Source organism: Somniosus microcephalus, chromosome 10, assembly GCF_052327205.1.
Source record: "Somniosus microcephalus isolate GS21.2 chromosome 10, FLI_Smic_1.0, whole genome shotgun sequence".
In the NCBI taxonomy this organism is placed as follows: domain Eukaryota; kingdom Metazoa; phylum Chordata; class Chondrichthyes; order Squaliformes; family Somniosidae; genus Somniosus; species Somniosus microcephalus.
The window spans coordinates 146373375-146400526 of record NC_140996.1 but is presented as its reverse complement, the minus strand read 5'-3'; the positions used below and the strand labels follow the sequence as shown (position 1 = coordinate 146400526).

The following is a 27152-nucleotide window of genomic DNA, read 5'->3' as shown; positions in this document are numbered from 1 at the left end:
TATTGGCTCAGAAGCTCAAGATGTAGAATCAGTTTGGGTGGAGATAAAAAATAGTAAGGGTAAGAAGTCACTGGTCGGAGTAGTATATAGGCTCCCTAACAGTAGCTATACTGTAGGACAGAGTATAAATCAAGAAATAATGGGGGCTTGTAAAAAAGGTACTGCAATAATCATGGGCGATTTTAATCATCATATAGATTGGACAAATCAAATTGTCAAGGGTAGCTTTGAGGACGAGTTCATAGAGTGTATTCAGGATGGTTTCTTAGAGCAATACATTGAGGAACTGTTACGTCCATGTATAAGAAGACACAGACTGCGGAGAACGGTACAATAGGTGTTTACTCAACGTGGCTCAGTCTGCAACTGATCTGTACAGATTACTACTCAGCATTATATACAGGTGTGGTCACTGCCGGTACTACAGTATACATGAGCTGTAAAAAGTAGTTCCCCCCTTAAAGGTACATACGTTACAATTCCTCCTCTTTTAGATTAACAGTACCATAACACTCATTTAACAATTAAATATCAAACTAATTACAATTAACACTTTTAACATGCAACATTAGCTGAAAATAGTCTATTTATAAATTCAGTCTTTGGGGAGGCTTCCTGATCCTTTCTGGATAGCGCCTTTCCCGAGTGTCTTGCTCTTGGTGCGGACGCGATTCTGGCCCCCTGTCTTCGGTTGGTTCATCAGCTTCCAATGCTACTGTTTCTGGGGTAGATGCTACCTGTATGTCGGGTTCATCACCAGGTACGTATGGGCGAGGCATGGGGTTGACTTGTTCCTGTGACTCTATGATCTGGTCAGCATGGCGTCTCACGATGCTCTCCCCAACGTCCACTGTGTACATTAGTGGGCCCTGCCGTGTGCATATCGTTCCTGGCTGCCTTTTTTCTGTTCGGTAGTCGCGGGCCAAGACTGGTTGCCCTACATTGAAGCTCCTTGTTGGCTTCTCATGGATGTGCTGGAATTGTTTACTCTCAACATCTCTTCGTACGTTTGGTCTGAACAAATCCAGGCGAGATCTTAACCTTCGGTTAAAGAACATCATGGCTGGGGCCTGGTTGGTGACTGCATGTGTCGCATTCCGGTAGGCGAACAGGAAATTGTCCACCTTGTGCTGCAGCGGAATGTTGTCATTGTACATAGCCTTTATTGCCTTCTTAAAGGTTTGTACGAACCTCTCAGCCAATCCATTTGTGGCTGGATGATATGGGACGGATGTGTAATGCCTTACCCCATTCTTTTTCAAGAACCTCCGGAACTCTTCGGACACAAACTGTGGTCTGTTGTCGGAGCAAATCTGTTCTGGCAAGCCATTCCTGGCAAAAATGGTCCGTAGGACTGCAATAGTTTTCTCCGTGGTGGTGGAGGACATTTTGATGACCTCAGGCCATTTCGAGTGCGCATCCACGGCTATTAAAAACATTGAGTCCATGAATGGACCAGCAAAATCAATATGCACCCGTTGCCATGGAGATGAGGGCCACTCCCATGGGTGTAGAGGGGCCTGTGGTGGTGCATTTTGGACTTTCTGGCATCCTGAGCAGCTCTTGGTCAGGTCCTCGATTTGTTTATCGATTCCTGGCCACCACACATAAGCCCTGGCTAGGCTTTTCATTTTTACCCCTCCCAGATGACCCTCATGAAGCTCATTGAGCACTCTATCTCTTAACTTGGGTGGAATTACCACTCGGGCTCCACACATCAAGGTCCCCCGGCACACTGACAGCTGTTCTCTCCTTGTCGAGAATGCTGGCAACAGTGAGTCGCCATGTGCTGGCCATCCCTTCACCGTCAAATCATATACCCGAGACAGTGTCGGGTCATTTCGGGTTTCCTTTTCGATACAAGCGTTAGTTACCGGTAGGTATTCAACTATAGTCGAATGGAATATTTCAACAGGATCCACTGCTGGTGCTTCCTCCGCAGTAGGCAGTGGCAGGCGTGATAGCCCATCAACATTTCCATGCTGTTTCGTGCCCTTATATTCAATCTCATAGTGGTGCGCCCCTAGAAAAAGTGACCATCTTTGTAGTCGTTGCGCAGTCATCACCGGAACGCCCTTCTTCAGATTAAAAATGGAGACAAGAGGCTGGTGATCAGTCAGCAAGGTGAATTTCTGCCCGTGCAGATAGTGATTGAACTTTTTCACTCCCCACACTAGGCTGAGGGCCTCCCTGTCAATCTGGGCATAGTTACGCTCGGCTGAGGTTAGTGGTCGTGACGCAAAGGCTATTGGCCTCTCTGAGCCGCCCGAGAATTTGTGCGACAGCACCGCTCCAATGGCGTAGGGTGACGCATCACATGCCAACCGAATTGGTAATGCTGGTTTGTAATGGGCCAATACCTCTTTCGATGTGATTAGTGTTTTGCTCTTCTGGAAAGCTCGTCTACATTCGTCACTCCACTTCCATGGCACCCCAGTTTGCAGTAGGGTGTTCAGTGGGTGTAGTATTGTAGACAAATTTGGCAAGAACTTATGGTAGTAGTTTACCAGCCCGAGGAACGACCTCAGTTGTGACACATTTTCCGGTGCTGGAGCCTTGACTACTGCCTCAATCTTCTCTGGGGACTTATGTAACCCCTCTTTATTGATAACGTGGCCACAATACGAGATTTGTTTTCTAAAAACTCGCATTTGGGGCGGTTAACTCGGAGCCCATATTCCTGCAATCTAATGAGCACCTGCTCCAGGTTGGCGAGGTGATCACTGTCATTTTCGCCCGTGACCAGGATGTCGTCCAAATAACACTGGGTCCCTGGGATCCCTTGCAGGACTTGTTCCATTGCCCTCTGCCAAATAGCCGGAGCTGATGCTACCCCGAATACCAGCCGGTTGTATTGGTAGAGACCTTTATGGATGTTGATTGTGAGGTATTTTTTTGATGCTTCTACCTCCATTTGCAGATACGCCTGGGCCAGATCAATCTTAGTGAAGCGTTTCCCTCCAGATAGCGAGGCGAAAATATCTTCAATCCGCGGAAGTGGATCTTGTACGGTGTGAAGGACCGGGTTCACTGTTACCTTAAAGTCCCCACAGATGCGAACCTTCTTTGGTTCCCCAGGCGTGCTGCTCAACGACTTTTTCATCACAGGGACGATGGGTGTAGCCCACTCGCTCCAGTCTACCTTGGACAGTACACCTGAACGTTCCAGACTCTCCAGCTCTGCTTCGACGGCTGGGCGGATCGCATAAGGTACCGGTCTGGCCTTAAAACATTTTGGGCTTGCGTTTTCTTCAATTTTAATCATCGCTGTCATGCCTTTTAGTGTTCCGAGTCCTTGCTGGAACACTTCTTTCGCGTCAGTTAGGATCTTTGACAGTCGCCCAGGTGTGACGTCGTCATCCTTTTTGTCAGCCACAGTCACTGCCTGTATGGAATGCCAAGCCAGTTGTATTTTCCGGATCCATTCACGTCCCAGTAATGGTGGTCCTCCATCTTGCAATACATACAGGTCTAGTTTTGGTGTTTCCTTACCGTTATATAAAAACGGTCACCCTTATTTTTCCTTTGGGGTAGACTTTTTGCCCCGTGTACGTCTTCAAAATAATTTTTGTGTCTCTCAAGGTTATGTGTGAGAATAGCCGCTCGTAGCCCGTCGGTTTATGACTGTTAGGGCTGATTCTGTGTCCAATTCCATCTTTACCTGGACTCCTGCTATCTTGAGAGTGACCCAAATGGTTCGGTGATCCTCCGTTGTGATCACATTATGTAGTTTCAGACAACTCAGTTCCCTGCTTTCGGAGTCGTTATCACTCTTTTGTTCGTCTGAACTATTCTCCGTCATCTTATGTACCTTCTGGTACTTTCCTTTGGTAAGTTTCTTATTGCTGGTTTTCTTTCCCGACCTGCAGACTCGTGCTATGTGTCCTACTTTTCCACACTGTCTGCACACTTTGTCTTTGAACCAGCAATCATTCTGGTCGTGTGTTGTTCTGCCACAGCGATAGCATTTCTCTGTTCCATATGACATTTCGTTTGTGCCATATTCTTGCGGTCTCTGTTGTATCTCTGCAGCGCCCCGTGCTGCTGCTTCATATGATACTGCAATGCTGAAAGCCTTTTCTAGCGTAAGGTCCTTTTCAGATAAAAGCTGTTTCTGGGTTCCTTCACTTTGAAGCCCACACACAAACTTGTCCCTTAATGCATCTGTCAGTCCCGCTCCAAACTGGCAGTGTTTCGATAGTTTTCGCAGTTCTGTTAAATAATCAGCCTTGCTTTCATCCTTATGCTGGTTCCGTTTGTGAAACTTGAATCTTTCTGCTATCAGCAGCGGTGTGGGGTTTAAATGTTCCTTTAGTATCGTTACTATGTCTTCAAAGCTCTTTTCCATTGGCTTCGTTGGGGTTACTAGATTTCGTAATAAACCATACGTCTTTGCACCCATTAAATTTAACAATACCGACGCTTTCTTGTCATCTGACACCTCATTTGCCTCGCAGTACACCTCTATTTGTTCGACATATGTAGTCCAATCTTTGACTTCATTGTCAAATGCGGTGATACTGCCACTCTTCGGCATTTTGGGTGTGGTTTAAAATGGCGTCTCCCAATGGCTTAAAATGGCGTCTCCCACGCTTTCCTTCCTCCCCCGCTGCTGCCGACGCCGTTCCCGGCGGTTCTCGTGGCAATGGCGGCGCCCTGTAGGTTTCGCGCGCTTCTCTCTCTCCCTCTCTCCGACGCTGCTCGGCCCCTGAACACCGGCTGCGCCCTGTGCGCTCTGCCCTCTCTCTCCCCCGTCGACGCTGCTCGGCCCTTTGCTGTGCCGCTCGGTCGGGCTCTAGCCCGCCGCTGTCCGGGAAGGGTCTGCGCACTACCTGTTGCCAGCCCGTTTTGCTGGACCACCTCGACTGGAAAGCCAAGCCTGGCTCTCGACAGCCTCCCCCGCAATTCTCGAGTCTCTGCTGGATGACTGGGTGGTTGCCCGTGGTCGACGCCCGAGTCTCTGACCTTGACCTCCAATCCACTGATCTCCAGGAACGAATCCCCGGGAGGTGATGCAGAGTTGCAGGTAGGTTCGAACCTGCCTCGTCGCCAATGTTACGTCCACGTATAAGAAGACACAGACTGCGGAGAACGGTACAATAGGTGTTTACTCAACGTGGCTCAGACTGCAACTGATCTGTACAGATTACTACTCAGCGTTATATACAGGTGTGGTCACTGCCGGTACTACAGTATACATGAGCTGTAAAAAGTAGTTCCCCCCTTAAAGGTACATACATTACAGGAACCAGCCAGGGAGAAGACTATTTTAGATCTGGTAATGTGTAATGAGACAGGATTCATTAATGATCTCATAGTAAAGGATCCCCTAGGAAAGAGTGATCATATCATGGTAGAATTTCAAATTCAGTTTGAGGGTGAGAAACTTGGGTCTGAAACTAGTGTCCTAAACTTAAATAAAGGCAATTACAAGGGTATGAGGACAGATTTGGCTAAAGTGGACTGGGAAAATAGATTAAGGGTAAGACGGTAGATCAGCAGTGGCAGACATTTAAGGAGATATTTCATAAATCTCAACAAATGTGTTTTCCAGTGAGAAAGAAAGGCTCTACGAGAAGAATGCACCATCCATGGCTAACTAAGGAAGTTAAGGATGGTATCAAATTGAAAGAAAAGGCATACAATGTTGCGAAGATTAGTGGTAGGCCAGAGGATTGGGAAATATTTAGAAACCAGCAAAGGATGACTAAAAAAATTATAAAGAGGGAGAAGATAGAGTATGAGAGTAAACCAGCAAATAATATAAAAACAGACAGTAAGGCCTTCTTCAGGTATATAAAAAGGAAGAGAGTAGCTAAAGTAAACATTGGTCCCTTAGAGGATGAGACTGGGGAATTAATAATGGGAAATAGAGAAATGGCAGAGACTCTAAACAATTATTTTGGATCGGTCTTCACGGTAGAAGACACTAAAAACATCCCAATAATAATAGATAATCAAGGGGCTTTAGGGAGGGAGGAACTTAAAACAATCTCTATCACTAAAGAAAAAGTACTAGGCAAACTAATGGGGCTAAAGGCCGACAAGTCCCCTGGACCTGATGGCCTGCATCCTAGGATCTTAAAAGAAGTGGCTGCAGAGATAATGGATGCATTGGTTGTAATCTGCCAAAATTCCCTGGATTCTGGGGAGGTCCCAGCGGATTGGAAAACCGCAAATGTAACGCCACTATTCAAGAAAGGAGGGAGACAGAAAGCAGGAAACTATAGGCCAGTTAGCCTAACATCTGTCATTGGGAAAATGCTGGAATTCATTATTAAGGAGGTTTAAATGCAGGACATTTAGAAAATCATAAGACAATCAAGCAGAGTCAACATGGTTTCATGAAAGGGAAATCGTGTTTGACAAATTTGCTAGAGTTCTTTGCGGATGTAACAAACAGGGTGGATAAAGGGGAACCAGTGGATGTGGTGTATTTGGATTTCCAGAAGGCATTCGATAAGGTGCCACATAAAAGGTTACTGCACAAGATAAGAGCACACGGAGTTGGGGGTAATATTTTGGCTTGGATAGGGGATTGGCTAACTAACAGAAAACAGAGAGTTGGGATAAATGGGTCATTTTCCGGTTGGCAACCAGTAACGAGTGGGGTACCACAGGGATCAGTGCTGGGGCCTCAACTATTTACAATCTATATTAATGACTTGGATGAAGGGACCGAGTGTACTGTAGCCAAGTTTGCGGATGATACAAAGATGGGTGGGTTAGCAAGTTGTGAAGAGGACACAAAGGGAGAGAAATTTGGTATCGCCCCATTTGGGGCGCAATTAATGGCCGGGCGCAAAGTTTAGCGCCTGGCGCTAATTATCGCCTCTGACTGCAAACTTGGCTTCTATCGCCCCTGGAGATGTTTTGAGCGCTAAATCAGGCGCTACACACCTCTCTTAAGGCGCTAATGCTGAGGAGCGAGGCGCTACCTCAGAACGCTGGCGAAGCTCATGTGATGTCAGTCAGCAATGGAACACAGACACACTGGCGCCGGCCAGTTCTTAAAGGGGAGGGTCGATCTTGCTCTCTACCCACACCCTGATCATTGCAGCTTTTAATCTCAGCCTGGAGAGACTGTACATCAATTCTGCTGGAAAGAACAGTGGAGAGACCCAGGGAAAGAGCTCAGAGTGCAGCCCCCACAGTCTCTTCTAAATCGATGCAAGGAAGGACAAATCAAAATGAACCTGCAAAGTGCAGCTCATTACCCAATACTCCTTCACACAGCGTTGAATCTCTTCAGAAGTCTCTCCCTCTCTCTGAGAATGCGTGGTGCAAAAATGTCGCCGACAAAAAAAGTCAGGAAGTGGTCGCCTTTAAATAGCACTCCCCCAGTCCCTTCCCGACTGCAAACATTCCCCTCAACCTGTCGTTGTTAGCGGCAGGCGGTAAGGCAGGTGGCGCCACTCAATATCTAGTCTGGGGCACTACCAGGGCGTTGCATGCTCGACTGACGTCATGATCTGCGGGCGCAGGAGATCGTTGCATTAGTGTTTAGTGCCATCGCAAAATGTCTGGTCAATTTCGCGAGCCGTGCAAACATCGCTGCGCCTGGCTGCTAGTTACTTTGTGACCCATTAGTGCCCTCTTAGGGTGCTAATGGGAGGCACAAGCCAACTGAATTTTTCCCCCAAAGAGTCTGCAAAGGGATATAGATAGGTTAAGTGAGTGGGCAAAAATTTGGCAGGTGGAGTACAATGTGGGAAAATGTGAGGTTATCCACTTTGGAAGGAAGAATGAAAAAGCAAATTATTATTTAAATGGAGTGAGACTACAAAATGCTGCGGTACAAAGGGATCTGGGGGTCCTAGTGCATGAAACACAAAAACTTAGCATGCAGGTACAGCAAGTAATTAGGAAGGCTAATGGCATGTTGGCCTTTATTGCAAGGGGTATGGAGTATAAAAGTAGGAAAATTTTGATGCAACGTTACAGGGCGCTGTTGAGACCGCACCTGGAGTATTGCGTACAGTTGTGGTCTCCATATTTAAGGAAGGATATATTTGCATTGGAGGCAGGACGGAGAAGATTCACTACATTGATTCCTGGGATGAAGGGGTTGACGTATGATGAAAAGTTGAGCAGGTTGGGCCTATACTCATTGGAGTTCAGAAGAATGAGACGTGATCTTATTGAAACATATAAGATTCTGAGGGGGATGGACAGGGTGGATGCTGATAGGATGTTTCCCCTAGTGGGGGTATCTAGAACTAGGGGGCATAGTTTCAGAATAAGGGGTCGCCCATTTAACATGGAGATAAGAAGGAATTTCTTCTCTCAGAGGGTCGTGAATCTTTGGAATTCTCTACCCGGAGAGCTGTGGAGGCGGAGTCACTGAATATATTCAAGCTGGAGATTGACAGACATTTGAATTACAAGGGAGTCTAGGAGTATGGGAAGAGAGCGGGAAAGTGGTGTTGAGGACAAGATTGGATCAGTCATGATCTTATTGAATGGTGGGGCAGGCTCGAGAGGCCGATTGGTCTACTCCTGCTCCTGTTTCTTATGTTCTTATGTACAGAGAAACTATTTTCTCTGGTGGGAAATCCAGAGTAACGGGCACAATCTTAAAATTAGAGCTAGGCCATTTAGGAGTGAAATCATGAAGGACTTTTTGACACAAAGGGTAGTGGATGCTGGGTGATTTGAAATTTTCAAGACTGAGATCAATAGATTTTTGTTAGGTAAGGGTATCAATGGAATATAGATCAAAGGCCTACTCTAGTTTCTATGCTCAGGGGGACGGGTGGGGCAAATCATTATCTTTGAGGGCTGTGAAATGGGAAGTTGGTCTACACCTATACGATGCTGGATTGGATTGGGGGCCTGATTAAGCTGCGCAGTAGATGGGGTGTTCTGAGTAGCACCAACAACTACTCAGCAGGGGGCTCAGTTGCTTGCCAAATCAGTGCGAGGATAGGTTGCAAAATCACCAAAATGATGCCCAGTGTAGGGGGGTGGGGTCTCTCATCATACTGCTGCTGAGCTGGGGAGAGGGTTTCCAGCTTTCCAAGCTGTTCCATCGACCTGGATTCTGTAACTTTGAGCACTCATGATTTTGTTAGAAATAGCCAACATGGGAAATCTTCCTGCTATATTTACAATGTCACTAATACATTGCAATCAGATTAAATCTTCTTCCTGTCTAGGAAGATATTGTCTGTTTGCTATTTGTATATATCTATAAACAGGACCAAGGAAATCTTTCACTATGTCAAGGATTAGTAGGGTATGGTTTTCTGCCTCTGATTTTCCTCCACTTGTCTTTCTAGTGTGAGCAGGCGGTTGCAAGGAGAAACAAGACACTTCATTGCAGGTAGGGAGGGATCATCAAAGGCAAATGAATCCAGGCTTATTTCATGCACCTTCAAGTGAGCAATTGCACATTTGGATTTGCAGGAGTTTGGGCACAGGGTGGCCAGCTCACCCTCTTGACCAGGGCATGGCGTGTTGTATCTTAAAATGGAGGAAAATAAATAAAAATATAAATCATTTATGGCAATATTTTCTTGAACTAATACTATTCACACAGCAATGTGATCTTCACTGAATTCATCAGTAAAAATTCTACTACTGTAGGAGAGGTCTGTTCTTCCTGCAGGTAAAGTTGAGTTAATAATTACAAAATTGCTTTAGCACTGTGAAATGAATTTATGTACAGAAATTTAAAAAACAGAGAAGATAAATTGCTATGAGCATTAAGTTCTTCCTAGATGAGTAGCAAGCATTCATTAAAGCGATGGAATTATATTAGAAATGATGCATGGCCCAGTTGTTCTAGCCTGTCACTCTTGGTTACCTTTCTGCGAAAGTAGATGGTTTCCAGAAATAAAATAAAAGAACAGGCGCCATCATGTCTGGAGATGATTACAGCAAAAGAGTTTTGCTTATACCACAAATTTATGCAGGAGTTAGTTTTACACAGTTTTTAAAATAAAATTCTTTGTAATCACATGTTATATGTAATGTGATTATGTCCATACATCTGTTGTAAACATAGCAGTTAAAAACTCACAGTTTTTTTCATCACTAAGAATATCCACTTGACAGGTCAGTGTCTTAAAAGGAAATAAATGACTATGGAATAAAGTCCAGAAATTTGATTAAATTCTGTCTAAATATAGCAATTTATGTAACTTATGATCAAATGAAATGGGTTTAGACACTGTTTTTTCTATCTAAATTCATGAGTTCTTTTTTGTGACATTATGAGTTGTGCTTGAAATGGATTAATCTATTTCTGATAAAGCTTCACAAGCTGTGATTTCTCTGGTGACCACATTTAATTAGATGTTAAATAAAGTGCTTATCTTTCTGCTACCAGAGTTGAAAACGCAGTATCTTTTGCACTGCAATTCACAGATTAAATGAGCAGTAACAGGCACACACAAAATTTATTTGTGAAGCTTTGACATTTCTTGTGGTAGCATTGGGCTATAACATTTGTGAACTGTGTGACACATGGACAGAATTTCTTGAAAATAACCTGGGGCATCACTGAAATGTTGGCAAATGAAATTAAAAAAAAAATCTTATTCCCACTAGCACACTCAAAGTAACATTTTAGGTTTATATTAACAAGTAAATATTTTGTTAGAGTTAAAAAGACAAAACTAAAATATTGGAAACTGGAATGAAAACAGAAAATGTTAAAAATACACAGTAGGTGGGTCAGCAACTGAAAATGTGTGTTAACTGAAGTTCTGAAGAAGTGTTTACACCTCAAACATTAACCCCTTTTTTCTCTTTACAGATAGAGATAGACCTGCTGCATATTTCCAGCATTTTGTTTTCAAAAATGTTATATATCCTGTTATATTTCTCATATATAAGACATTTTGACACTTTTGTGAATCACTGAGAGATCTCTGATTGTGAAATGATGGATTTATAAAACTTCATTTATTTGGCATGTTTTCAGGGGGAAAAGTGCATATAGAGTAAATTCTTACACCAGCTGTATCTTTGGTGGGAGTGCACTGGAGGGGCCAGAAATTAGGTCTGGATCCAGATATGTCGGGTCCCAGCCTTACGTTGGGGATTCCAGGATGGCTTGTTGAGGGCGGATGCTCCACCTGGCCCAAACAAGCGGTTCTGTGTAAGGGGAGCGTGGCTGGTGCAACATTTGCATATTGATTTATCATTGGCCCGCAGGCATCTGTAAGGAATACCTATTATATTCACATGTGATCACATGCTGAGTTGTCATTGGCCTGCAGGCATCTGTAAGGACAGCTATTGTTTAGAAGACCCAGGGGTCCTGACTCCATCTTGTCCACATGGTGCTGTACTGTTGTGAGTCAGATCAGACCTAATGCTTCATTAAAACAGTTTAAACTGTAATACTCCATTGTCTTGCAATTTATTATTTTTGTACAAAGTGTGCAAAACAAGACATGGTGTCAGAACAGGGATTTGAAATGGACATCGTTGGAGCTCCCTTACCTCGAATGAATTGGGAATCTTTGAACTTACCTAGAGAATGGAGCAAGTTCAAGCAACACGTGGAGTTGATGTTTTCGGGTCCACTGAAAAGCAAAGGGGAGGAAGAAAGATGCAGCTACCCACTCCTGTGGATCGAAGAAAAAGGGAGAGACATTTTTAACACATGGTCTCTCACCGCGGATGAAGCAAAGGTACTGAAAAGGTATTTTGACCATTTTGAAGGATATGTGATGCCCAAGACAAATACGATATTCGCTAGGTACAAGTTTCAGGAGAAAGTACAAGGAGCTAGTGAGTCGTTTGAACAGTTCGTGACTGAGTTAAAACTACTGGTAAAAGACTGGGCATATGCAGATAAAGATGAGATGGTCAGAGACCGCATCGTGTTTGGAATACATTCAGCTAAAGTGAGAGAGAAACTTTTGAATGTTGGGTCCGGGCTAACGCTGGACAAAGCTATAGACATAGCTAGATCGCACGAGATAGCCCAAGCACAGTTGAAAACCATAACCGGCGCCACGAGCAGCTCGAGTGAACAGACAGTGCACGCAGTTAATAGATACACACCAAAGAACACTGCCCAGAGAGCGTGTTTCAGAACAGAAAGAACAGCGAGAGTTCTAAAAATGGGCGACACAGACATAAAACGCTTCAAAAACTGTGGAAACAACTGACATAGAGAAAAGGAGTACTGCCCTGCCAAAGGAAGGCAATGTACTACATGTGGTAAACAGAACCACTTTGCTAAAGTTTGCAGGACTGTTTTCGGAAAAACAGTACACACAGTGAGTGACAGCCAAATGCCAGATAGAGAGCAAAATGCAGAGGAAATGTTTATTGATTCTGTGTCACAGAAAAAACAGCTTTCAGGGACTCAGCAAGCCTATGCCGATATTGAGATAGGAAAACAGGGCAAAGAGCTTGGCCTAGAAATTCGGTTGTGTTAGCGCCCACTTAGGGGCGAAAGAGTGGTTTGCGTCGGAAGTTTTTTAGCACCCGAAATTAGGTGGGCCCTAACATCGGCGTTAGCCGGTAGCGCTGCGCCGGCACCGATGACGTCATTGGTGTGCGCAGTGCCCTGGTACCACCCGAAACCACGCCGATCCCCATCTTCAGTAGCGGCCGCCTCTTCCGTGGCGGCCGCTAACAACATCGGGAGACCGGGTCCTTACTGCAGCCTTAGCGGGGCGCTTTAAGGTGGAGGTGCGGCCGGCCGCTTTTTCGGCGGCCGCCTGCCCGCACCTCCTTCCCCGGCCTCCTCCACCCCCCCCCCGCGGCATTGCCGGCTGGTTTCCGTGGAGCCCGGCACTTCTCCGTTGTGCCGGGCTCTTTTGCCGGCACTCGCAATCGGGGCTCTGGCCGTTGCAGGCACCTCCCCCTTAAGAGAAGGGGGAGGCCTGCAGTACAGCAGCCTGCCGCACCGCATCGGGTGGCGCAGCGGGACCGGGAGCGCTGAAATTCACTTTCAGCGCCCCAAGCGGGGCGGGCACAACTTGGAGCAGCGCCCGGTTCCGCTTTGGGGCGCTAAAAGTGAATATGGGACGGGCACAACTGGCTCCGCGGCGAGCGCAAAATTTTCGGCGCAAACGAGCTGGCGGGGCTATACCCAATTTCTAGGCCCTTAAGTTTAAACTAGACACTGGATCTCAGGTTAACGTAATTCCTCTGAGTGAGTATCACAGCTTGAAGGATGAGTGTGAGCTACAGCCCACCTCACGCAGACTGACCGGCTATGGGGGTGTGCAGCTCATTGTAAAAGGCACATGCATGATGAAATGCAAGTACAAAGAAAGCGACATGATGTTGGACTTTTACATTATTGACACTCGAGCACCTCCAGTGCTAGGTCTAAAGGCATGTTTAGACATGGACCTCGTCAAGCTAGTGCTATCATTGACAGCACCAGTTGAGAAGCAGACAGTCATGGAGGAGTTTGCTGACGTTTTCAAAGGAATCGGACTATTCCCAGGTGAATGCACTATTCACCTTGACCCAGCAGCAACCCCTGTGGTTTGCCCACCGAGAAAGATACTCCTTGCTCTATGTAGTCGCCTGAAGGAGGAGCTGCAGAGCATGGAGAATACAGAAATCATCGTCCGGGAAACAGAACCGACAGAGTGGGTCAACGCGTTAGTAGTGGTCAAGAAACCGCGTACAGGCAAGCTCAGAGTCTGTCTCGACCCCAGAGATTTGAACAAGGCTATCAAGTGCCCTCACTACCCTCTACCAACACTAGATGACATCACACCCAAGCTAGTGGGAGCACGTTACTTCAGTGTAATGGACGCACGATCAGGATACTGGAATATCAAGCTCACGGAAGAGTAATCTAAGCTAACAACGTTCAACACACCATTTGGACGCTACCGATTTCTGCATTTACCATTTGGTCTTATCTCAGCTCAGGATGAATTCCAGCGAAGATCGACAAAACCTATGAAGGCCTCGACGGAGTAGTCGCAATCGTAGACGGCATCCTCATCTATGACAGGAATAGAGAGGAACATGACAGGAACCTTTGTGCAATGCTACAAAGATCACGGGAGAAAGGTATCTGGCTCAATCCTGAGAAAAGCATAATCGGATCCACCGAGATCAGTTATTTCGGGCATCGCCTCTCAACTGATGGCATTAAGCCGGATCCAGAGAAAATCTCCGCCATCAAGAAGATGGAGCCGCCGAAGAACCGCGCAGAGCTAGAGACAGTACTAGGCATGGTTAACTACTTAGCCAAGTTTGCCCCGAGCCTCTCCGAAATCAACGCACCCATGTGTCAGTTGCTCAAACAATCCAATGAGTTCCTGCGGGACAAACAACATGACACAGCATTTCAGAAAATGAAAGACCTAATCACCAGGACCAGTTCTTGCCTCCTTCGACCCCAACAAAGAGCTCAGACTACAAGTGGACGCGTCAAAGTACGGACTAGGTGCAGTATTATTGCAAGAAGTAAAGCCCATCGGCTAAGCTTCCAGATCTCTCACAGACAGTGAAATCAACTATGCTCAAATCAAGAAAGAGCTATATGCAATTCTGTTTGGATGTAAGCGTTTCCACCAATACGCCTATGGCCGACAAATCATTGTGGAATCTGACCGCAAGCCCCTCGAGTCAATCATGAGGAAACCACTAGCCACAGCCCCACCAAGGCTACAGAGAATGATCCTTCAGCTACAGAAGTATGACTTCACAATCATTCACCGTCCAGGCAAAGAAATTCCTGTCGCAGACACGCTCTCCAGAAAGTCTCTTAGCTACCAGGACAACAGCCTCAGTGAAGGCATGGATGTGCAGGTGCACATGGTGTACAACAGCTTACCTGTGAGTGACTCAAAACTGAAGGAGATCCGAGCAGAAACAGAGAAAGATGCACAACTCACACTGCTGAGCAAAGTCATACATGAAGGATGGCCTGAGGAAAGGAGGAAATGCCCTCAGAGCATATCTGAATTCTGGAACAGAGACGAACTGTCACAAATCAAAGGAATCGTCTTCAAAGGGGAGAAAATCATAATTCCTACCAGTCTCAGAGAAGAGATGTTGACAAAAATTCATGCTGGACATATGGGCATGGAAAAATGCAAACAAAGAGCACATGACATTATGGCCTAGCAATTCAGTTAGGGGCGCCCAGCTCGCCTGGGCGCCGGAATTACCGCTGCGCGCGGAGCCACTTGCGCCAGCGGGATATTCAGTTTCAGCGCCCCAGGTGGAAGCCGGCCACTAAACAAGGGTTTCTGCGCCCCGCTTGGGGCGCTGAAACTGAATATCGGCGTGCAAAGTGCCGCAGCGCCACCCGCTGCGGCACGGCAGCCTGCGGTACTGCAGGCCTTCCTCTCAGTCTTAAGGGGGAGGTGCCTGCAACAGCGCGATCCCCGCTCGCGAGTGCTGGCAAATGAGCCCGGCACCAAGGAGAAGTGCCGGGCTCTCTGGAAACAACTGGCAATGCCGCGGAGGGGTGGTGAAGGAGGCCGGGGACGGAGGTGCGGGCAGGCGGCTGCCGAAAAAGCGGCCGGCCGCACCTCCACCTTAACTCGCCCCACTACCGGCACAGGTAGGCCCCGTGTACCGGTCGCTGTTTGTGGCCGGCGCGGGGGAGGCGGCAGCAACCAAATATGGCCAGCGGGGCGATAGCGGGGCGATAGCGGGGCGCTGCGCACACCGATGACGTCATCGGTGGCGGCGCAGCGCTACTGGCTAACGCCGCCATTAGCACCCCGCTAAATATCGCGGTAGGTTTGCACAGTGGCGCAAAAGCCCTCTTTGGGCGCAAACTGGTGGCGCAGGCCACTGAATTTCTAGGCCACTGTTTTGGCCCGGAACGTGCAAACATATTGAGGACATTGTCGGAAAATGTTCCATTTGTCTAGAACGCCGCCCATCAAATGTCAAAGAGCCCATGATACCTCACCGTATCCCAGACAGGCCCTGGCAGGTCGTGGCAACGGATCTGTTCACATGGAACAACGAGGACTACATAGTGACTGTTGATTACTACAGCAGATTTTTTGAATTGGACAAGCTTCACAGCACCACATCTGCAGCTGTGATCCACAAGCTAAAGGCAGCCTTTGCCAGGCATGGTATTGTAGAGACTTTAGTCTCAGACAATGGCCCCCAATACAAATCAAAAGAGTTTGAGTCATTTGCCAAGGCATGGGATTTCACACATGTCACATCAAGCCCACATTACCCTCAAAGTAATGCCTTACAAAAACACTCATGGACAAAGCCAAAGCGGACAAAAGAGACCCCTACATCAGTCTCCTTGAGTACCGCAAAACTCCGGTTGACAACTTCAAGTCACCAGCACAGCTGTTGATGAGCCGCAGACTTCGCTCAATCCTTCCAAGCACTAACCAGCAGCTGCAGCCAGAGGTCGTCAGCTGCAAGCAATTGCATGCAAAACGTGTACAGAGACAGCAACACCAAAAGAGATACTATGACAGGTCAGCTAGTCTACTGCCGCCGCTGCACAATGGAGAATCCGTCAGAATCCAGGAGCAAGACTACTGGAAGCCAGCAGTCGTCATCCAGCCAGCTGACACTGAGCGATCGTATCACGTCCGCACCCGAGAAGGACAGGTGTACCGCCGCAATCGCAGGCACCTCCTGAACACCAAGGAACAACACCGTCATTCTGATGAGAGGATCAGTGCAACAGAGTGTGATGAACAGAGCAATACACAAAACACATCATACTTACCTGAACCTAAACCTGAACCTGATTTGTTGACCGATTCAGGAGCATGCTCAGTTCCATACCACACAAGGTCGGGACGAGAGGTCAAGCCTAGAGTTATCCTTGACTTGTGAACTGCCAAAGGGGGTAGGCAGATTGCTGCCCTAAAAAAAACGGTACATCGTTATTGAAACGTTGAAATGTTTTCAGTGCTAGTTAAATATTGAGTTTACTTATATGTTGATGATACTGAGAACATTATGTAGAAGAAAGGTTCAAAAGTAATGCATAACATTTTTCTTTTAAAAGAAAGGGGATGTAACATTTGCATATTGATTTATCATTGGCCCGCAGGCATCTGTAAGGATTACCTATTATATTCACATGTGATCACATGCTAAGTTGTCATTGGCCTGCAGGCATCTGTAAGGACTGCTATTGTTTAGAAGACCCAGGGTCCTGACTCCATCTTGTCCACACGGTGCTGTACTGTTGTGAGTCAGATCAGACCTAATGCTTCATTAAAATAATTTAAACTGTAATACTCCATTGTCCTGCAATTTATTATTTTTGTACAAAGTGTGCAAAACAAGACAACTGGGGGTAGAGACTCCCTATGTCGGGAGTTCCCACATCTCTAGCCCTCAGAGGATCCCGGCAAAGGGGTAATGGAGGTATGTGTGGTGAGTCTAGCCATACCATGCCGATCATCGGTGGATGTGGGGCCCACCTGAGGTCCAGGTCTGGATTGTGGCCTGAACCCCGAAGAAAAGCTCTACAATTTTTATTAATAAAATGTAAATGTGGTTCCATTACAAAGGGCACCACGTGGGCACCTAAGAGTTGTTTTGGGGTGGGAGGAGGGACCCCAAGAACTAGCTAGTTGTGTCAGTCTTTCCAGCAACATGGGGTTGGCGGGCACCCTAAATGGCCCCCTATTGGTGCAGATGGCCATTTTTGGCTAGCAAAGCAGGGAACTGCCCTCCGATCCTGCCAACTTTACAAGGGTCAGTGGTAGAGGCCTAGGGAGGATGCATATTGGTACTTTCACCAGGATGTGGTCTTCCCCCACTGACATTTGGAGCTGAATTTTTACCATTGCTTGTGGATGGCAGTGGCGGGGCTGTGGCTCATGTAAGGAACCCGGAAGTTGGAGAGGCGTGTTTTGCAGTAGCTTTTTAACAAAGCCACTGAAATTGAATCAGTCTTCCGGGTTTCCCAACCAATTAACTGAAGCGGGTTCGATGATGTCACGGATGACTCGACTTCAGCTGAGCTATTTAAAGGAGCAATGGACAGATGTCACTTAAAGGCTGGTGGAGGTGGAAGCCAGATTGTGACAGAGGGGAATTGTTTGCACTATAACACTTTGATAATACTAAATCCTTAATTATGCAGAGTCAAAGGCAGAAAGCAGCCCCCAGATTTAGTGATGCCTCCTTGGAGATATTACTCCAAGGAGTCAGGGTCCACAGGGACATCCTCTACCCTGCTGATGGGAGGAAGAGGCCAGCGGCACTGACATAAAATGCATGGCTGGAGATTACAGAAGAAGTGAGCCGCAGGAGTATCGTTGGAAGGACATGGATCAGGTGTAGGAAACGCTTTAAAAACCTCATGAGGTCAGGAAAGGTGAGCACAATGTCACATTGCCCTACATCTTGATGTGCATGTCACCCCCAACCCCCTCACTCTGCCTTCCCAATCCTACTCCTGCACATCACTCCTTATACCAACCTACCTTGCAGGTGCACCCTTCCCTCACGGTGTATGCACTTACTCACATCATCATCTGACCATCCACCACTGACACTCACCCTCATCTTAATGCAATGTCACGCCTCTCCCTCATAGTCACCCTCTACAGAGGGTGCCCATCCATCCCTTGCACTCATTCCATCACTCTCACTCAAAGGTCTTTTGTTTCCCTCCTTGCAGGAGAAGAGAGCGCAGAACACCCGGGAGAGGCAGCGAACCAGTGGTGGCCCTTCAATCACCACACTGACTTCAGCAAAGGAGGAGTCCCTGGAGCTGCGCCGCGTTGCAGAGCTGCTGGCAGTGGAAGATGGAGAGAGGGAGACCTCCCAACTACCTGGTGACAGAATTAAATATATAGCCGCATGGCATATAGTAGTCACTCATGTTGACTTGATGTCAGCAGCCAGTGAAATATGATCATGTGCATAATGGTAACTTCAAACATTCTGATCAAAACAGTTCTAATTCCTGTCTTTACTCTCCCACAGGCCTAGCAAGTCCCCCCCCCAGTGTCCAGCCGGAGGAGGCAGACGACTCTTCAGAGGAGGTTACGGACTCTGAGATTGCACCGTCAGCAGACCCATGCACATGCAGTACCAACGTAGATATGCACACATCGGTAAGTCCAGTAAGAGAGAAAGTATTGTTGTCACCTGGTGTCTCACAGAGCTCAGGTGAGCAAGAACAGATGGTGGAGGCAGCGGCAGCAGTGGAGAGTCCACGTCGGAGGGCGCAGGATGCTCCAAGCAGTGCTCAGCTAGATGAAGATGCTGAACCTCAGAGGCCGTCGGCAAAGAGGATGATTCTTGAGGAGCAACAACAATGCAGGAGGCTCTGGCAGCTTTTCCAGCTGCGATGTGCTCGATTGTAGGGAGAATGGAGGAGTCCATCTGCAGCATGAGCAGCATGATGTCACAGGCCATGGCTTTGATGTATTCATCCATGGAAAGGGTGGCCACCTGCATGGAGCATCAAATGCGCCAGTTGAACGAGTGCATGCTTGCTGTGAACAACAGCTTGCAGACTCTAATTGCAGCAATATCTAGGATAGATAGAAACCTAGAGTTGGCCGTTAATTGCCCCACTGCTATGCAGCAAAGTGCTCTCCAGCTCCTTGCTAGCAGGGATGTGCAGGTGGACCATGAGAGGGATGCTGGTGAGAGCGGACATGGAAGTGAAGACTCTGCTCAAAGCACTCCCACTTCTCCCCGGTTACCACCCCCCTCAGTCAGAGCCCCACATGCTGCCTCATATCCCGATGGCCGAGTCTGCCTTGCACAGTTGCAGGAGGAGCAGTCTTTAGGCGGGGCCCTCACAGGCTCCAAAACCAAGAGGACAACCGCCAAAAGTGTCTAAACAGACAGAGCAGGGAAGTGAGCAGCCTGCTTCTACCTCTGCTGAAGCCACAGGGGTTGCATGGCGTAGGAGTTGCTGAAAGAGAAAGAAGACACAATTGTGTTATAAAATGTTAGATGGTTAAGTTTCTGTTGAATTTATGAGCCAAATAACATTATTTCTTTGCACCACTTTCCTGTCTTGTCCATTTTTGCCAGCTGCCTGCCAAGTGGCCTTGTCAGTTGGAGTGAATGGTAAGACATTACTTAACCTCGAGCAATGGGTGTGTGTGACAGGAATGGTTTTGTCATTTTAGGACTGCTCTGTGGTAGTGGGGGGGGGAGGTGGTGGGGAAGTTGATTCAACATCTGGGTGCCATATGGGTGCACAGGTGCAACTTAACTAAATTGTGCCATTATAAGGCCATCCCGGGCAGTAATGTGCGCCACTGCTGGTGCCATGTCCACTTCAGGTTCCCCCTCCTCTTCCTCGTGTTCCTCCTGCTCCTCCTCCTCCTCTGAAGAGGCTCTGCACTCTGTGCCTTGCTCCTCCTGCAGCTCAAATCCTCGCTGCTGTGCTCTATTGTGCAGAGCACAGCATGCGATAATCCATCAGCATGGGTGCACTTCATACTCTTTCACCTTGGTCCTCAGAATCTGACCACGATCAACCCCAACATCAGCATCACCAAGCACATCAGCAGCACCAACAATCACACCAACCTTCTCCGTAATCACCTGATGCTGCACAGGGCATCAGCACCCGACCACGTTGCTGCCCGGGACGCCAGAGATGGCCTCACCATGGCCACATTTACTTCACTTGATGCTGCACACCCTGGCTGCTACAAGATGCACCAGGTTGGCACCACCCCACACCGACAACATAAAGCATCCCTACAATGCCCAAGCCATTCCTTTCACACTCATCGCTATTGCGGGGGGTACTGTTATGTCTCACCATTCACTGCAACTCACTAAGCCACTTTCAAAGGTGCACACAAATCTGTCCAAGAAAGAAAAGTGTTGAAAATAAAGATTTCAATGTTTAACAGCACATTAACAGAAACTTCACATGAACATTGGCTAAATCACACAAGTGCCTACCCTTGTGTGTTGTTAGTTGGTATGATTGGACTAGGATGAGGGTGAGTGTGAGGGGTGGCTAGTGAGATGGGGATGTCATAATGTAGATAGAGAGGGATGGGTGGAGGTGCAAGGTAAGTTGATGTGAGTAAGGATGTACAGGAGTAGGGTAGGGAAGGTAGAGTGATGGGGATGTGATGAGTGGCACAGCAGGATGAGGTTGAGTCTGGCTTTGCAGTAACGTTTCATGATCTACTGAGATCATTGAAAGGTTTGCGCCACTGCAGCCTGATCCTCCTGACGACATCCCTGCTTATGCCCTCCTGTGCAATGTACAACCAGGCTGCGTTGGTCTCTGGGGCAGTCTCTTTCACCCATTGGAAGGCAAGAGGACCTCCCTGCATGCTGTGACTCCCTCCATAAGCATATGGAGGGAGTCATGGGAGAACCTGGGTGCAGCCCAGCATTGCTCCTGGTGCTGTTTTCCATTGCAACTTTTTCACCACAGGAGGCAATGGTGTTTCTCTTAGGGATTCCACTTTTCATCTGTTATGGAGGAAGATGACAAGGATTAGGAGGAGCAATACGGGGAGGTCAAGCTGATCTGACACCGTAGACAGCACCTGATACTCACACATTCCTGTATACAGAACCTCACCACTTAGCAATGCTTGAAAAGGCTGTGCTTTCTTTGTGATGCAAAGATGGATTTGTGTCACCTGCTTGCTGTGGATGTGGAGCTCACCTCTATCGAAGGCACCACAGTGCTAGTAAAAGTGATTTTGGCCACTGGTTCCTTTCAGGCAGCGATGGGAGACATTTGCAATAGCAGCCAATGGGGCTGTTTGTACAAATCAATTACTTCTTTGATGCCAATCATTGTTCCAGCATTGTTTCAAACAAGTAATTGATTTGTGCAAGTAGTCCAGCATACTTCAACATCACTAGGGTGTGTTTAGTAATAATCCTGCTAATCCTCTGGCTTTGATTATATCTGTGTTGATGGGCTGTGATGAGGTTGCACAGGGGTGTCATTAGCCACCTCTGTAGGGGTATCCCCTATCCCCCAGAAGCCATCCTGTCACATTCCTCACAAAGTTGAATATTGGGAGGGTGGTAGACTGCTTTACGATAAATGCATCGTGGCAGCTCCCTGGGTACTTTGCACAGATCTTCATGATGGTGATCCTGTGATTGACCACGAGCTGAACATTGATGGAACAGAATCCATTCTATTTACAAATGTTGCTCGTTGCTGTTCTGGTATCCTGATTGCATTATGTGTGTAGTCAGTGATGCCATGCATGTGAGGGAAGTCAATCACTGCAGCAAATCCCTGAGCTCTCTCCTGTTTACTACTGAAATCAGTGGGGAAGAAGACATACTGCTCCTCCCTGGCACTTCTTCACCTGCTTAATTCAGCTGTGCACTGTGATATGCAGCCGATGTCTCCTGTAACAGCTTGAAAGGATCCAGTAGTGAAAAACTTAAGGGCTGTGGTGACTTTGAGAGCCACTGACAAAGCATGCCTCTCTGATCCACCAGACAACAGGTCCTGTTCCAGGAGGCAGCAGAGGTCTACCACAGCCTGCCTGGAGAAGCACATCAGATAGGTCCAAAAAGGTTACTCTTGGCCTGTATACCCTGTGTGCTGGGTATGGCCTCCTATGTGAGCCCCTTCACATGCTGTCCTCTGAGAGGCCCAGCTGCTGCAGGAGGTTCCTGATTCTGCTGCTGCTCCTCCGCCTCCAACTATTCCTCCATCCAAATTAAAGTAGGAACAATAGCCCCCATAATAAGCAGCTAAAGCTTACTGAGAGTGATAAGGCCAAAAAGTGTGGCATAACCGATCTGTGAACTGGAAAATCTACTAGCAAACCAGACAGCAGAAAGATCCTCGGACCAGGGACCTGCAACTGAGATGCCTTTCTTATACACCTTCAGGATGGTGTGTGACTTGGAGGGGAACTTGGAGGTGGTGGTGTTCCCATGCGCCTGCTACCCTTGTCCTTCTAGGTGGAAGAGGTCGCGGGTTTGGGAGGTATTGTCGAAGAAACCTTGGCGAGTTGCTGCAGAGCATCTTGTAGATGGTACACACTGCAGCCACAGAACGCCAGTGGTGCAGGGAGTGAATGTTTAAGGTGGTGGATGGAGCGCCAATCAAGTGGGCTGCTTTGTCCTGGATGGTGTCGAGTTTCTTGAGTGTTCTTGCAGCTGCACTCATCCAGGCAAGTGGAGAGTATTCCATCACACTCCCCACTTGTGCCTTGTAGATGGTGGAAAGACTTTGGGGAGTCAGGAGGTGTGACACTCGCCGCAGAATAACTAGCCTCTGTCTTGCTCTTGTTGCCACAGTATTTATGTGGCTGATCCAGTTAAGTTTCTGGTCAATTTTGTGCCCCAGGATGTTGATGATGGGGGATTCGGCGATGGTAATGCCATTGAATGTCAAGGGGAGGTGGTTAGACTCTCGCTTGTTGGAGATAGTCATTGCCTGGCGCTTCTCTGGCGCGAATGTTACCTGAACGATGTCCAGGTCTTGTTGCATGCGGGCATGGACTGCTTCATTATCTGAGGAGTTGTGGATGGCGCTTAACACTATGCAGTTATCAACGAACATCCCCATTTCTGACCTTATGTTGGAGGGAGGATCATTGATGAAGCAGCTGAAGATGGTTGGGCCCAGGGCACTGCCCTGAGGAACTCCTGCAGCGATGTCCTGAGACTGTGATAATTGACCTTCAACCACCACAACCATCTTCCTTTGTGCTAGGTATGACTCCAGCCAGTGGAGCGTTTTCCCCCCGATTTCCATTGACTTCAGTTTTACTGGGGCTCTTTGATGCCACACTCAGTCAAATGCTGCCTTAATGTCAAGGCCGCCACTCTCACCTCACCTCTGGAATTCAGCACCTTTGTCCAATGAGGTCGGGAGCCGAGTGGTCTTGGCGGAACCCAAACTGGACATCAGTGAGCAGGTTATTGGTGAGTATGTGCCGCTTTATAGCACTTTGCTGATGATTGAGAGTAGAGTGATGGGACAGTAATTGGCCCGGTTGGATTTGTCCTGCTTTTTGTGGACAGGACATACCTGGGCAGTTTTCCACATTGTTGGATAGATGCCAGTGTTCTGGAGCACAAGTCTACAGCACGATAGCCGTGATGTTGTCGGGGCCCATAGCCTTTACTGTATCCAGTGCGCTCGGCCATTTCTTGATATCACGTGGAGTGAATCGAATTGGCTGAAGACTGGCTTCTGTGATGGTGGGGACCTCAGGAGTAGGCCGATATGCATCATCCACTCGGCACTTCTGTTTGAAAATGGTTGCAAATGCTTCAGCCTTGTCTTTTGCACTCACGTGCTGGGCTCCACCATCATTGAGGATGGGGATATTCATGGAGCCTCTTCCTCCCGTTAGTTGTTTAATGGTGTCGAAATCTCAACTCAATGAGACTCTGAAACGATCAACTCCAGTAGATGTTCTTTTAATAAATTTTTACTTGCCGCAAGGAGAGCGTCCCGCTGAGTCAAGGGCTAAGCAGAGACTCTCTCCAGAATTACATATTTATACAGTAAAGTAAACAGGTTATGGTTTCATCATGTGTCTTTCAAGTCGGACAAAGAGTTCTTCAATCCTTAACTAAGTTTCTACATATTTCTAAAGCCTGGTGTAGCGAAAGACTGTTGATAATACAATGGATAGTTATTTATTCTAGACTATTTAATTAAGACTATCAGCATTGTTTGGAATGTAGATACTTCATACAATATGCTTCTTCTGTTATCATGTAAATGGTCTTTGTTTACAACGCAGATAAGCAACGGTTTACAGTGTTTAGTCAAGGTTAACATGTTTAAGGAAGGAATAGAGGACATTTCTGCAGAGGCTTCTGGGAGGACCGGGACTCCATTTTGTTTGTCAAAAAGGGGCACATGTAACTATATTCAGCTTTAAAAGGTACGTTTCCACATTCCCCCCTTTTGTCCTTCACAAGGACAACTTAATCCATTCCAATCCTGCTTAGTCTTTCTATTTCCATTTCCACGCAGAATCCTTAAGTAGTTGTTGCTACCATAACCTTAGTAGTGGTTGCTGTTGGTAACACTGTTTTTCCCACTCTGACACAGCAGCACTTGATTGATACAAACAGAAGGTATAGGGAAAAGATTATCAGCAAGAATATGATCAGGCCCTGTACCAGGGATTTTCCCAGGGATCCTAGCCATCCGGATGCCCAACCCCAAAAAGTGGTACCGCCTAGGCCAGTAATTTGTTTGTACAGGAGACTTTGGTTTATCCGGAGGTTGTATGTCTGGAAACCTCGATCTACCGGCAGAAATCAGGAGCCGTTTTGTTAGGTTTTTTTTCTTCTCGTGGCTCTTTTTCCAACAGTCAGGCTCTGGAAAGTCTCTCTGAAGCTGTTGCTAAGCTACAGAGATGCTTCCAAGGTACGGGCCAACTGTTTAGAAGCTGTTGCTAAGCAACAGTGTTTGTTGTCAGATACAGAGATGAAAACCTCCGTATGCTTCACCATTAACGCTGGTATGTCCGGCAGTTTTGATGGGACGACAACAGCTTGGTCCCGTTGGTGCCGGATATAACAAAGTTTCCTGTACTCTATTACCTTCTCTCTAATAAGTTCTGCCAGACTGCTGATCTTTTCTGAGTGATCCGGGATGTACGTACAGCATTCCTCACCAATCAAAGCGCATGTCCCTCCTTCCTTGGCTAGGAGATAATCTATGGCCATACGATTTTGGAGAGCCACTGTCCGACTGGCTACCATTTCGTCATTTACCCTTTCAAAGGTTTGCGAGGTTGCGTTGGCTACTGATTCTACTAATTTAGCCAGTTGCCGTATTTCCCACTCGTTTGACATTGTCCCATAGGGTGGTATCATTACCTTGAACATTCCATTCAACCATGTCAAATCCCGTTTAGGTCGATGGCTTTCATAGGCATCCCTCAGGGTCTTTGTTGTTCTAATAAAGGGTATCACATATCCTAAGTAACAGGATCCCGTCCACGATTGTGCTAACCAGGGGTAGGCATTATGACCACAGATAAAATAGGTTCCATTATAAGAAGTGAATTGCAACTTCTTCTTTGTCATCATAGGGTTGGAACCGGTCCAGGTACCCCCACTCGTCTTATTATGGACATTTGTCATGTTAAACTGACCCACATCGCGCCAGTTGTGGGGTCGAGTTATGGTAAAATCCTGGGCGCATTTGCTTTTACCCACGTTCTCACCCCCTGCTATGTTCCTTACTAAACATATTTTACCCATTGGGGCCCCTATACCTGAGGTATTAGTAAGAACTAGGAATGGGGGCTGCCGAGCCCGATTATATTTGGGTTGGTACCATCCCTGGAAGGCAGTGAGATTATAGCCTGCTGATTCCCATTCCGGCCTCCAATCCTCTGTACTAGTAGTGCCCCTATAGGATGTGTGCCTTTTCTGGGAAGTATTACCGCGCGTATCGTTCTGACTGATTATCCACTCAGCCATGTCTGATTCGTTAAAGGGAATGGGTCTTAGAGGGATGCCTCCTTTCGAGTGAATGGGCACATGTGCACATACCCAACAGTTGGATAAATCTCTTTCTTGTGCATACTCATGACTCAGTGCCATGAATACATTTATATGTAGTTCCCTTTGTTCACGTGTCTGTACCTCTGGTGCTATCAGTAACACAAAGCATAATCCTGTTAAGCATAGTACTGTCAGTCCCCATAGTCTGTGTAAATCTTTTTCTCTCCCTCTGGTTCCTTCTCCCTTTCCTCCGGATCGGGTGCTTTTTTGCAATGGGACGCGTGGATCCATGTTGGTCTTTCTTTTATCTTGATTGCAGTATTAGTTGTCAGCAAAACCTAGTATGGTCCTTCAAATCTGGGTTGCAGACTGCTTTTTCGTTTAAAAATCTTGATGTAAACGAATTCTCCGGGCTCCAGGTTATGGTACTTCCCTTCTGCTAGTTCGACTTGAGCTTCTTTTACCTGTGAATGAAAGCTGGAAATACATTTGGTTAGTGCAATACAATAATTCAACATATTTTCTTCCATTTTATGAATGTCCATTTGTTTTGCAGTAAACGGTGCTGTAAAAGGTAGCCGTTGGGGACGTCCCATAACTATCTCATGTGGTGACAGGCCTGTTGTTCTGTTAGTTGCAGATCGCATTACCATCAAGGCTAAAGGCAGCAGTTCTACCCATTTTAGTCCAGTGTCATTGCATAGTTTCGCCAGTTTGTTTTTAAGCATTCCATTATATCTCTCAACAAGGCCAGCTGATTGTGGATGATAACTGCAATGGAAATGTTGGTTAATCTGTAA

The 27152-nt window shown here is 47.0% G+C and overlaps 1 protein-coding gene across 1 annotated transcript; it reads right to left on the bottom strand.

The window, feature by feature from the left end:
• Window positions 1-17728: 17728 nt before the first annotated feature.
• On the bottom strand, window positions 17729-26545 carry LOC147111735 (uncharacterized). Its single transcript, XM_085998292.1, has 3 exons — window positions 25348-26545; window positions 22224-22402; window positions 17729-17912 (listed from the first exon to the last, which is right to left on the bottom strand). Exons 1-3 carry the CDS (start codon window positions 26449-26451, stop codon window positions 17729-17731), a joined length of 1467 nt encoding a protein of 488 aa, XP_085854418.1. The 5' UTR covers window positions 26452-26545.
• Window positions 26546-27152: the final 607 nt, after the last annotated feature.

Bases quoted from the DNA above. Each gene is read 5' to 3' on its own strand.
- LOC147111735 (XM_085998292.1), bottom strand. From the start codon at position 26,451: ATGGCACTGAGTCATGAGTATGCACAAGAAAGAGATTTATCCAACTGT. The intron at 22,403-25,347 runs GTGAAGCATACG...TTCTCCAGGCAG, and splicing joins CGGACATACCAGCGTTAATG to GCTGTGGTAGACCTCTGCTG. The intron at 17,913-22,223 runs GTGAAGAAGTGC...TCCTTTAAATAG, and splicing joins TGCACAGCTGAATTAAGCAG to CTCAGCTGAAGTCGAGTCAT.